This window comes from Megalopta genalis, chromosome 13 (assembly GCF_051020955.1).
Source record: "Megalopta genalis isolate 19385.01 chromosome 13, iyMegGena1_principal, whole genome shotgun sequence".
NCBI lineage: Eukaryota > Metazoa > Arthropoda > Insecta > Hymenoptera > Halictidae > Megalopta > Megalopta genalis.
In genome coordinates, this window is record NC_135025.1 from 8,151,852 (window position 1) to 8,164,898 (window position 13,047).

Below are 13,047 nucleotides of genomic sequence, written 5' to 3' on the forward strand. Positions count from 1 at the left end.
TAAAGATGATAGTAAACGTGAAGCGTAAAAGGACATAAAAGAGTTATGCCGTTTTAAGAGCCTAATATTACAGGTCGTGTATCTTTACGTCGGTTACAACGTAGATATGATAAACATCAGATAACGATGATATCGACAATAAAGTATGGGTGACTTTGGAATCGTGGGCATTTTATGACACCTTTTATTATCACTAAATCAATCGTGTCATCTTAATTTAACGTAATATAAATACGGTTCTTACGAGACATCATTCCTTGTAACAATTTATTTATTAGCTATGTTTGTAACCGGTAATTGCTAACAGTTTTGTTATCAATAACTGCTGCGATTAAATTATTCAACTTGGCGTCTCGTGTGGAATGTGAAAATATTCAGAGATTAGCTCATTTAGATTATGTAGTTCATTTCTGCACATGATTAATGAACTATTAAACTATGTACATGACGAACTTCATGTTTATCTAACTCGTGTGTGCACATGATTAATGAACTCTTGAACTGTGTATATGACGAACTTCGTGTTTACTTAACTCGTGTGTGCACATGATTCACAAAATTTAAAACTGCGTACGTTACGAGCTTTATGTTTATCTAACTCGTTTGTGCACATGATTAATGAACTTTTAAACTGTTTACATGACAAACCTCGCGTTTATCTAACTATATTTTTATACTAGATTGTACAATGTATACACAAAAAGAAAATTCGTAATTAGACAAATAATGGTCATATTAATAGGACAGTATTCTTTAAAAATCTTAAATTCGCCTATAATACAATTCACAGTCCTAAGTTTCTATTTTATCTGTGTTAGCCAGAGCTTATCACCAGGATTAATAATCATCGCTGGATCTATTACTTTAATAACATCATAAAAGAGGAATATAATTTGCGAATTACAATGGCGAGCGAATATTGACTCTGATATACTCGAAAAGAAGATTTGTTATTAAAGTTTACGCCAGTAATTGAAAATTACACATATAAAAATATATCACATATATCTCGTGATATATTAATAGGACGATTTTCAGTAGAATATATCTTGAATAAACAAAACAATAGCGTACTTTCTAGAAATCTGAAATCTGTCTGTATATAAATCCTGAGTTTCTAATTTAGTGTTCGAGTCATCTGCGGCCGAATAATGAATAGTTCGCAGATTTTACAATTGTTGAATATGCTCTGATAGATTTTGTGGCACAGTTCGAACGAACGAAGATGCAGTACCTAGTTGGGAAAACCCAGGCACAATTGAACAGCTAGCAAAGATAGCGCGAGAAGGGCAATAAATATAGAGTAAGGGACCTAATGGATACAGAGTGGGGGAACTAACGGAAACAGAGTGGAAGAACCAACATGGATGAAGTAGGGGTAGGGTCCTAAGCTGTGAAATTGATGTTGGACTACACTGGTCTAATCCGCTGCGTTCGAGCTATAGTTGGTCACTGAACAGCTGTCCTGTGCTGTAAACAGAGAAGCATTAGTGTGAAGCATTAGTTGTAACCAAACTGCGAATTTTTATGAAAAATAAGAACTATTTGCATTCGTTGATAGATAGAGCAGCTGTGCACTCATTTATTTTTCTTATTAATAACGAGTCGACAGGAACGTAAAATTGTCCCTAAATTCTTTAAATGGTTTCACCATTTTGCATTCGAACTACTCATTTTTCTTATAAATGCATAAAATTCGCAGTCTAGTTAGTGAAAACGACAGTGTTAAACTATGATTGAATGTCTTGATATTTCTTTTTATCATACAATGTATCAGGTTGGTTTAAGTGAATGGTAAATTCTGTTCACAGAACTGAAATGTTGTCGTTCAAAATGTGACTTTTATTTAAATGTACTTGATTTTATTATAACTTAAATATTAATTTTATGTTATTACCTAATGTTACTTGAACTCAATATATGTACTACTGAAGGCGCTTACGTCTTATTTAGGAAGCAGCATTTGTCTAAAGTATTGATTGTCCAGTAGCAAATATCTCTAACAGAGATAGCAGTAACAAGTAAGAATGATATCGTTTAGGATACGAACGATTGAACTTCTTCGAATGACCTAATTAGTAATATGACAATACTAAGAATCGATTTTTTTTCAGTTGACCGTAGTTACGCAATACTTGGATCTTTCTTTGGTGTACGGATCCAGTGATCAAGTGGCAGCTAGCTTGAGAGCCGGTGCTGGCGGTCGACTCAATGTGGATGTCCGACATGGTAGAGAATGGCCACCTGCAGCAACCAATAAGAGCCAACAATGCGACACCACGGGCCACGAAGAAGTGTGTTATCTAACCGGTAAATTGACAGAATCATTGTGACAACGTAAACAACAGCTACAATAAAAAAATACTCTGGATCTCATCTCAAAAGTGACGCGAATTCCTTTCATACCTTTTCAACGTGAAATGCAACAGCTGCAACCATTGCTATTGGAAAAAGATATGAAAGGAAACTTACGGTACTTATTAAATGACCTGATCATCATAGATTGAATAAGATTATAAAAATTATAAAAATAACAGTTCGGATATATATGTGCTGAAAAAAGGAGTATTATAGTAACTAAATGAGAATAAGTATTTAATTATAATTGGACTGCGGATCTTTATGCATTTATGGTGAATTCTTCACCTACGAATTCTACAAATGAAAGAAAGCGCGTATATGAACAATAATCAATAGCATTTTTCTTATATTAAAATATTTTGAATCATAAAAACTCTTTACTGAACAAAATGTGCTTGCTTTTATAAAACAACCTATGAAAGTAGGCATTAACATAAAGGTCTGCAGACTAGTTACAGTAGATTTAAAGTAGATGTTAAAATATTATACATACGTATTTACAATTTGACAAACAATCCTATGCCAAATGTTAAAGAAATTTTTACTATTTTTCCAGGTGACACTCGAACTAATCAGAATCCCCAGCTGGCCGTTCTGCAAATAATACTGCTCAGGGAGCATAATCGCGTGGCAGATGCTTTAGCTGGCATAAATCCGCACTGGACAGACGAAACGATCTTCCAAGAGGCGCGGCGCATTGTAATCGCAGAACATCAGCACATTTCCTATTACGAATGGCTGCCGATATTCTTAGGTACTACTCTTGTTACCACAGAATTCATCGCGCACACATTGCACAATGTTTGCCCACAGAACGCGATTCTGAAGCCTCATGCTAAAGTCAAGCAATGACTACACGAAATCCGCTTGATGCTGTCATAGTCTGTTGCGAGTCCGTTGCTAGTCCCAATTTCGTTCCGTATGTTGTACAATGTGTGCTCAAGAAATGTTGATAATCTTCTGTAGAACTTAAAATTGAACATTTGAAAAATATAGAGAATAACAATCGTTACATGAATGCGTTGTGCTTCTTCTTGCAGGTATTCAGAACACTTATGGAAACAAAATTCTGTACGAGACAGACGACTACGTGAACGATTACGATCCGAACGTGAATGGAAATGTTCTGAACGAACATTCGACTGCTGCTTTCAGATATTTCCATTCCCTAATCGCCGGTTTTCTGAAGTAAGCGTTCATTGCTAGCAAAATAATTAGAGTACAACATCAAAAGATGATATCTTTCGTATTATGAAAAGATTGCAAAAGTTACGCTTTCAGTGATCGATGTATGGAAACAAGAATTAATCGTAATGGAATTTGCACTAGAGTTTTTATTTACGTCAAAATAAAATGGAATGAAATTTTTTATTTGAAAGACTAACTTTCATAGTTAATTTAGAGGAAATAGTAACGAGAAAGAAAAATTTATACTAGAATATTTCTTACTGAAAAAATGCAAGAATAATTTTTATTAACGCAAATGGTTTTTTTATGCTTCATAAATGAACATATAAATGTACAGTCATGATACAGATGCTCGATGATCAATACTTTGCACTCGAAAGTACCATCGAAATTAACGATTTAAAAATGCAATATTAGTATTCCTTATCACAAATCTGTAATAAGAAAGGACATAGGTGATTCAAATGCTGCATAATTTTGTCAAAATTTCGATTTTCGTCTCAATCATTTGTCCGCTACTGCACGTTTGACTTTTTGGTACATGACCCAAGAATATTCTTCGAGTGCAAAAGGTTATAAAGAAACGATCGTAAGCTGATGCAGACTAATGAACCTGGATTTTCTGTGAACATTGCAGTCTAGTAACTAAACAACGTTTCACAAGAGGTTCGTTGAGGCTCAGCGACCATTTCAACAGGGCCGGCATCATCGAAGAAGACGACAATATGGACGGGCTGACGAGAGGCATGTCTTATCAGCCTGAAAAAGCCAGCGATCGGTACTTCGACGCGGAAGTACGTGAAATATTTATACTGGTCTCTTTTTCGAAAGAAGAGTTCTAAGATACATTGATAGCCGCCCGCTACTTAGCGGCTATTATGAACATCATACTATGAGCATTAGAGCGTAATTCGTCTGTAATTTGTAACTTTCTTCGAAAAGAGGCTACATCAGTTTAATTCCTTGTACACTACTAGAATCGTCTTGTCCTGACAACAACAGCATTCATTTTGCCACAAAATTAATTGTTAGGATCACCATAATACTGTTCTACATCCTGACATTTGAACGCTGACATAAGTGACTTGTTAAAAATGAGGAAAAATTGAGGAATTGAGGAATCATTTGATCGTACTTTATTCACCACGAGGATCAATCTTCGACTTTCATCTTTGAATTCTCAAGATTAATTCTGAAGCGTGTTATTTACATATGTTAATATCCTCCAAAACGAGGGTGTAGAATCATGTTACGATAATCCTATACAATCGTGTGATACCGTGTACATTGCACGTGAGTTTAGAACTAGATTCTTTGCAGAATTGTACGTCAATTGTGTGATTTAGTGTATAATTTACGAAATACGATTGTCCAAGTTTTCTGAACAGTGCGGAGTAGCTAAGGAAATAAATAACAATTCTTATTTCAGATTACGCAATTCTTATTCAGAAATGGGCAACCCTTGGGATCGGATCTCCGTGCGATAGATATTCAAAGGAATCGCGATCACGGTCTTGCATCGTACAATCAATTCCGCGAGTATTGCGGTTTACCAAGAGCAAAAGACTTTGCGGATTTCACTGATTATATCTCACCTTCGGTAAGCGAACAGACGTTTAACCATGAATAAATTAAGATTGCTAATGGATATCGGTTGAAATCATCAAGTATAGTGGTAATGTATGCTAATGTAAATGAAATATAGAACACAATTTTGGTAGCTTCTCCGATATAGGATGGAAACGCGAGAGAGAAGGAATTTATGCGTAAATATCTCCAATCTAGTTATGATAATTACACAACTCAGTTAAACACTGTTTAGTAAACAGCATTAACGAAAGTTTCGTTCCCTTTAAAACATTTTTAACGCACTTATAGCGAAAATTAATTAGTTCAAAAGTTATGATTATTGTCCCGAACGCCCATAAGATCGCATCGCGAGTCGATTTGCTCTTCGAATAATCATATTCTTATGAATAATCGTATAATGCGGCGATTGAAGTTGTTTTAATAATGAATACTTCTGTCTACAGAATGTGGAAAAACTATCCGAACTATACGCCAGTCCTGATGACGTCGAATTAACTGTTGGTGGCTCGTTAGAGACACACGTGCCGGGCACACTTACCGGCCCAACGTTTTTGTGTATTCTCACTAGACAATTTTATCGAACACGAGTGGGCGATCGTTATTGGTACGAACGAGGCGACGATCAAATAGCGTTTACTTTAGGTAAGTAGTCCTCTTTCTCTGGCAACTGAATGATTTTCTGTGTGTCGAAATTAGTACCAGAGGATCCTAAGAAGATCCATTTCTTTCGATATCACAATTTTCGATTAAAAACATTTTTATGAAAAGTAGAAGATTCTGAACAGTTGTGTGGTGCCAATAGTACCGGACTCAGTATCAGAGCTTCCTGACCCTGAAGATGTATCCATTCGGAAGCCATACATTTTAATACTAATTCTAGTCGAGGAAGCCTAAAAACTCGAATGACGACTAGAAACAAAAATTGTTCTGGTTTCTCAGTGAAATGATTACTGCTGGGTTTACGGAGCACTGGAAACGCTCATTTTATATTGCTTGACAAAAATAACAAGCATATATTTATACAGGTTTATATTATATATCCGACGGAACAAATTTATTGGATATACACGTACGGACAAAAGTTAAGAAACTTAACATATGAACATTCAACATATATTAACGTTTGAGTAAAATTTGATATTTTGAGGGAAGCATTATTATAGCGAAGCATATAACACATTATACTGCCCTATTGTTTTATTTAAAGCATGAGAGAAATAAAAGACAATAAGTAAATAAGAAAATGAAATAAAAATGAGAAAATTATAGAAAAATAAAATTAATATTTTCGTTGACACAATACGGATCTTTGTCCTATGTTAACAAGGTGAACTCTTGTCCGTAAATATATTCACCCTAAATGTATTTTTATGACGTATCCGTGAGCCTAATGTTAAGAACGAAGAAGCGCAAATCTTCTGATCTTCTCAAATTATCTGATCTTAACCCCACAGTACGCGAGGTTAAGATCAGATAATTTGTAAATGTCTGTTACGTGATTTTCCAGAACAATTAAATGAAATACGCAAGGCCAGTATATCCAGATTATTCTGTGATAACGGGGACCACATTCGTCAGATGCAGCCGAGAGGATTCGAGCAAGTGTCTGCCAAGTAAGTTTCACTCTCGACCACGTGAAGAATGCGTTACAATCGCACCGCTCTAGCGATCGATCACGAATTTTTGCTCGTTTCAGAAACCCAATCATGAGCTGCGCTAACATTCCGGCGGTGGATCTCTCGTCGTGGAAAGATTACGCACCGGAAATAGCAACTCATCAACAATTACAGTTTCCACAGTTTAAAAAGTGAATACGATTGTTCGTCGAAACTAAAAAAATTGTTTAAATTATTGAGAGATTCCGAGATATAATTAAATGTAGATATAACTGTAATTATTGTAACTGTAAGAAGCGTTATTAACCGGTGGTGTTAGTTTGCTGCACGAACTGGACACCTCCTAACGGTAGTATTAATAAAAGTGCATTATTTTTTCAAAATTCTGTTCAATCTTGAAACTGTTATATTAACGGTCACACGTTTATTATCCTTCTTGTTAATTACGTTAACAAGAAGTATAAAATTAGGAAAACATTTCTTGTGCAGCATGATCTGAAGAAAAATCAAGATCGCACAAACGCTTTTTAATCCATTAATACTCTTGTCATTGCTAAAAATACATTTCCAGTAATGTTGTCACTTTTCAAAATTTTTTATTGAAATAATCTCTTAGACTTTTGATCTTAGTCCATCAGTACAGAGTATCAAATACAAATACGTATATTCTTCTTTCAAATCTCTGATGGATCATAATTAATTTTTCTTACATTGACACTCGAGTTAACAAAAGTCAATACAGAGAAGTTTTCATTACTGTGCTATATCTCTGAAGCATTATTTAACCTTTTATTTTAACTCTCGCGTAGCCAATATTGGGTCACCATTGACTCAGAACTTGAAAATATATCTATTAAATTTTTCAATTTTTTTTTTTAACAAACTCCTTTCCGCGTCAGAAACATCGTCACAAAAATTCAGCTATGGGTCAAACTGACACAACTTTTATTTACGAATGAAATTATTACCACTTGTACGAAAAGTATTGAACTACTACTTGCTCGAGTTAAGCTATTAAAAAATCTTATTCATTAAATAATGTCTGCAGCATTGCGGTCTAACAAATATTCCGTAAACTTTATAAATAGAACTGTCAATATTTGCTTCGCAAGATTAGATTTTTGAACAAAAAGAAGTTATTGCAATATTTCAGAACAAGAAGTCCATCTTAATGCTTTTGTTTGAAACGAAGTTCAAACGTTTCGATGAAAACTTGCTCCACCAAAAAATGCTGAATTTCGATATGTCTTTCTGATGACAACAATAACGAATTATGAATATATTTTAAGAAATATGACAGAGACGAGGAATAATCTTCGCGAAAGTATAATCCAGAAATGAACCACGAAGAACACTCCGGCACAACGAATGGCAAACAAGCATGTGTAACACGTGAATGAGAATTGAAAAACACGTGACAGCAGCCTTACCTGTTGAAATCGTCATCTGAGCGAACGCGTGAACGTACGATCTGCGTGTTATCGCAAATCATCAATTGGCACGTTGGAATGAGTAGCTCCCATTTGTAATCGCTGAAACAAGTTGACGCTATCGTACAAATACCGATAGGTACGCACAGCGCGGCGCTCGATAAGATTAAACTGTAGATGAAAATAACGACATTAAGAAGATCTTGACATAGTTCAAACTACATAACTTGTTGCTAAAAGCACTGCAATCTAAAATTATAGATCGCTATTAGTCCGGTCAGCAGATTGCGGGTTTCATGCGCTTGCAGTGTTTCAAGTTTGAAACACGTTTAACGCGTGCGCTATCACCGCTTTGCTAATAGTCATTTCATAGTTACGGCGTCTTGTTAAACGCAAAGTGACTTCTTATCGAATGTAAAAAGCGATTATCGTTGAAAGAAAGTTATACATTCTTGAAACATCGTGTTAAGTGTTATCATTTCAAATAACGATACGAACAAGATTAATTTTTCTTTTGTTCAATTCTGTGAAATACAAAGTTGCAAAGTAAACATTTTCTAAGTCATTTGTCGGAAACAGAAGTGAAATGAAAATCTACGTTTCCCTTCAAATCAATTTTTAATAAGTCGAAGATTGCGTAAGAAATTTCTCAAATTCTTCTGATGTTTCCATAGTTTTGTATTTCACCTAGTCACTTTCGACATAAATACATCAAATCCGCATTCTAGTAATTAGACACTGGCTTCGTAGGATTTCTGTTTGACTGAATTCAAATCCGTTTTCAAGAGAAATTCTCTTACCAATACGCTTTACATTCTTCAAAGAAATTTATCCGTCGAATGAAAACAGAAACAACAATTTCACACAATGTATTACGAAAAATTAATCCGTATCCTATACTAAATTAAAACTACTTTTAAAAAAGCGATTAACTTATCCTAAATACATTTCACATCCGGGTATGTGTGCAGAAAATTTTGGATACAATCGTATGACTAGAAAGTAGATGAAACGTTATTGCAACATATTAATTGTAAAGAATAAATTTGATCGCTTCACTAAGCGAAGATATGGAAACACAATTGCTTGAAAGCCCGAGGATATCGAAACTATAAAAAGCACCGTAACTTGTTGTTGTTGCAATTCATTAATTCGTCGCATGATAATTCAGCGTTTTATCGAGTCATTGTTTATGTGCGCTGTACTGCAATGTAAAATTGAATGTACGACTGATTTCTCAACTCGTTCAATAAACTTTCTTATCGCACGCTTACGGACGTCTGGGAAACATTTCCTACTGAGAAATGAATATCAGACCGATGTACATAGATGCGCTCACACGAAAAATGTTCAGAATCGAAAATTTTAGAGGAGTTCTTATCTTGACTTGTCGTCCATGAAAAATAATTTCAGCATCTTCAGAGAAAACTATTATAAACTTGTATATTTTCAATTACCATTTCATTGTCTTTAATAGAATTTCATAAAAGATTGGCGATATTTTAATTTTAATTGTCTTCATAAGATGCCAAATATTGTTGAAATTACAAATTGAAATTGTGTGATATTTTTCTATAAAATAATCTATAGAATAATTAATTGGATTAAAAACAACGACCTTCTCGAATATCATGCGTCCGAATTGTCTCATATTTTTTAAAAGTGCTAATTGCTATAATCTATATTTGCTCCGACTCCTCAAGAAAAATCATAATCGGTTAAAATTTTTCAGCAGATAACATCTGTTTTTGTATAACGAATGTGTCAGCCCGAGCTTATCATTCGAACTAGTAATCGTCAGAGACTTTAAAAATACGATGAAAGAAGAACATAATTTATGGATTAGTATCACGATCGAATATCAACTCTTATATACTTGAGGAAGAAAATTTGTTATTAAATTTGTAAAAGTAATTAACGCGTACATTATTATTAATTACGAAACAACCGAGGCACGAGTATATCATAAATGATAATGGGTAATTCGAGAAATGATAAGACACAATGAAAAATGAGCAATCACCTGAAAACAAAAGATTTTACAAAATTAGAAGCAGCACAGAAGAAACTTGAAGATGCAAATACAATTACGATGTAATTGCTGGAATTTTATTGTTGAACACAAGAAGAAATGAGAAATAATACGAAGAACTCTTAATAAATGTAACAACATATAGAAAAAAATAAGAATTAATACTAAGATCTGTGAAGAAGAAGAACTATTATTAAAAGAAATAACACATTATTGTATCAAATGTTTTTATTTCTAAATCATTATTGCCATTAGTATAAAATATATCTGAGCTGACACATATGTGTCTCTGAATTATATAACAGTTGTTTGGTATACAATGTGTTGGAAGTTAATTAAAGTTGAGTACCTTCTGAAATATTGAGTGACGTTAATTAATATAAAAATTCCTTGTTCGTTGTGAAGTTTGTTCCTAGTTTATAGTATATAAATTAATACTCTATGTTATTTGGACCGAAGTATCAAAATGATTAATATAATCATGTACTTCGGTGTACATAGTATATTATATTATAAAACTCTTGTTGATTTGTTACTGCCCCGTGTGGTTGTTTCTGAGTGTAACCCATCCTTGTATGATTAAAAAAGGTTATTTTTTACCTCTACAATAGTTATTTTAAATTAGTGAACGTAAGTAGCTTTTGAATAAGGGTAATATGAGTATGTTAATACTGTATTAAACAATAAAATTTGTTCCTCTCGATTTCTCTTTGTAAGGCAGTGTTGGTTTAAAAAATATATTTGTAATTTTATTGTGCAGATGTTTGATGCATTCAGGAAGTGGAGTATGATCGGCTAGATTTTCTAAAAATGGTCGTTTGAAAAGCCTCTTAGCTTCTTCACGTTGTTCTGGTGTTACGAGTCTGTCATCCAGATGTACCAAATGAGGGAACCAAGATATTATGTATAACCTTGTTTTAAAAAATAGTTGTCAATTTAACACTTGTTATTTTGGCATCTCTCACACATGTTCTCTTTTTCTCATACCTGTATTGAAGATAATCGTAGAAAGATCCCCCATTCAAGTAACTCGGCGCTGCTTTATTACCCATGAGGGATAAATATCTGAGGTTGGGCACACTCTCATAGAGATTCTTTACAAATGGATACAATTCCTCAATATTATTATGGTTTAACCACAGAAGTTGCAGTTTTGGCATATATGGGAATACAGTGTAGTCGTCTATGCTATTGTGATCTAAGTTTAGTGATGTTAAATTTTCAAATTCTCCCAAGAATTGTAAATTTCTAGAAGAATAATAAAATGATAGCTTTCATTTGTAATTACTCTTAATTATGACCAGAGTTTGCAAGACTAAATAATATATACGTACCTACTAAACTTATTGTGACTAATGTCCAAAGTATGTACTGTGTTAGCATAATTTTCAATGATGTCAAATGGCATATAAAATAACTGCTCAAATGCAAGCGATAGAGAATCTATAACATCTGCATTTGTTTTCTCTGTACATAATGACTTTGATTGTCTACAATGAATGTCTACAAATATTAGTTTCCCTAAAGAAGTCATGGCAAGTTGATCCACCTCGTCAGCTTCTTTTTGCAATTCTAACTCATCACTGTAATCCAACCTGTAAGAATGTTATCATACGTATGCGATCTTAATGTAGTAATGTAATACTTTGTATTATTAATACAAAATGGATGTTAATAACTACTTCTACGTTATTAATTGTTCATTCAAAATTTTGTTAATATGTATTAGGAAACTGATAAAAAAAATTAGAAAGCAGATGATATTAAATGTAATAATTTTTATGATAATTGCAGAGAATTAAAGACTTCTTTATATGTATATATAATATAGAAACTATTATTGGCTTATTATACACATCACCAATCACTAAATAACCAATGTTTCAGAAGCAATACTTACATTATGCTGCAACTTGTGTTACCTTAAGGGGCAGTAACTCTTATCAGATAATCAACGCGTTAGAATCATGCAATATATTTTTTACTCCCTACATGTGTTAGTATCGTTTACCCTAACGTAAGCTAAGGCTACAGCTTGCATTGACAAATAATATTGAGTAAATAGAAGAACTTGTAAGACTTCAGTGTAATATGCAATGCTGCATATAGTGATTGGGTCAACCATAGTGAGTCTTCCTAAGGTGTGATTGATACTGAGCTTCCAGAACCGCGGAGGAAACCAAGTAAAGTTTATCGGTTATCTCTGATGACAGTTTTCGATAAGATATGAACGAAACGGATTCGCGTACGGAAAACGATATCTACGTTTCAAGGGTTCCGGATAGAATCGGAGCAGTTTGAGGTTAGAACATAAACGTTATATAATGTTAAAACGTCAATTAATACGTTAGCGTCACATGCAGGATAATAATCAGGTTAATTGACGAGGAGGCTAGATTAATTATAAAAATTTCAGGTACTTACCGAATTTTCCTGCATATCTTGTTTTCAAATCTTCCCACCGACTTGATTACACGAGAACAAGACTGAGGACACAAACATTTTATGCTACTTATAGCGAGATGGTGCTGCTATGTAGCTTATAAGCTTGTCATCAGTCAACAGAACTATCGAACTGCGTATCGATTAATCGTTCTAAACTTTTAAATTCTACTCGATCCATTTTATAATAAAACAAGGAAAAACTTGTTTATTCATTTCCACATTGTGTCGAAATATTCACAGTCTCTGTAGGTAAAATATTGTTTATAATATTGTTACGTTCTATTTTATAATTATCTTCTGTTTCACAAATAAACATTCATACTTAGCCCAATTGTCTCGATTAAAACAGTATAGTTTGTAGATGATATTGTATAATACATAATAT

At 33.6% G+C, this 13,047-nt stretch overlaps 2 protein-coding genes across 3 annotated transcripts in view; one reads left to right on the forward strand and one right to left on the reverse strand.

Annotated features, from left to right (window-relative positions):
• LOC117224401 (peroxidase) overlaps positions 1-7,138 on the forward strand; it is a 47,622-nt gene extending 40,484 nt beyond the window's left edge. Inside the window, exons 7-14 of the mRNA XM_033477319.2 lie at positions 2,115-2,310; positions 2,918-3,115; positions 3,402-3,549; positions 4,187-4,343; positions 4,979-5,149; positions 5,583-5,781; positions 6,647-6,752; positions 6,836-7,138. Of these exons, the coding sequence (XP_033333210.2) occupies positions 2,115-2,310; positions 2,918-3,115; positions 3,402-3,549; positions 4,187-4,343; positions 4,979-5,149; positions 5,583-5,781; positions 6,647-6,752; positions 6,836-6,950 (1,290 nt within the window). The 3' untranslated portion in view covers positions 6,951-7,138. The remainder of the gene's footprint in view (positions 1-2,114; positions 2,311-2,917; positions 3,116-3,401; positions 3,550-4,186; positions 4,344-4,978; positions 5,150-5,582; positions 5,782-6,646; positions 6,753-6,835) is intronic.
• A 3,289-nt stretch (positions 7,139-10,427) lies between these two features.
• LOC117224402 (leucine-rich melanocyte differentiation-associated protein) lies at positions 10,428-12,797 on the reverse strand. Of its 2 annotated transcripts, none has more exons than XM_033477321.2 (4): positions 12,642-12,797; positions 11,552-11,812; positions 11,205-11,465; positions 10,428-11,128 (listed from the first exon to the last, which is right to left on the reverse strand). In XM_033477321.2, the coding sequence occupies exons 2-4, from the start codon at positions 11,749-11,751 to the stop codon at positions 10,894-10,896; spliced, it is 696 nt and encodes a 231-aa protein (XP_033333212.2). In that variant the 5' UTR covers positions 11,752-11,812; positions 12,642-12,797; the 3' UTR covers positions 10,428-10,893. The 2 variants fall into 2 exon arrangements, with proteins under 2 accessions (XP_033333212.2, XP_033333211.2); XM_033477320.2 differs by lacking the exon at positions 12,642-12,797 and adding an exon at positions 12,118-12,574.
• Positions 12,798-13,047: the final 250 nt, after the last annotated feature.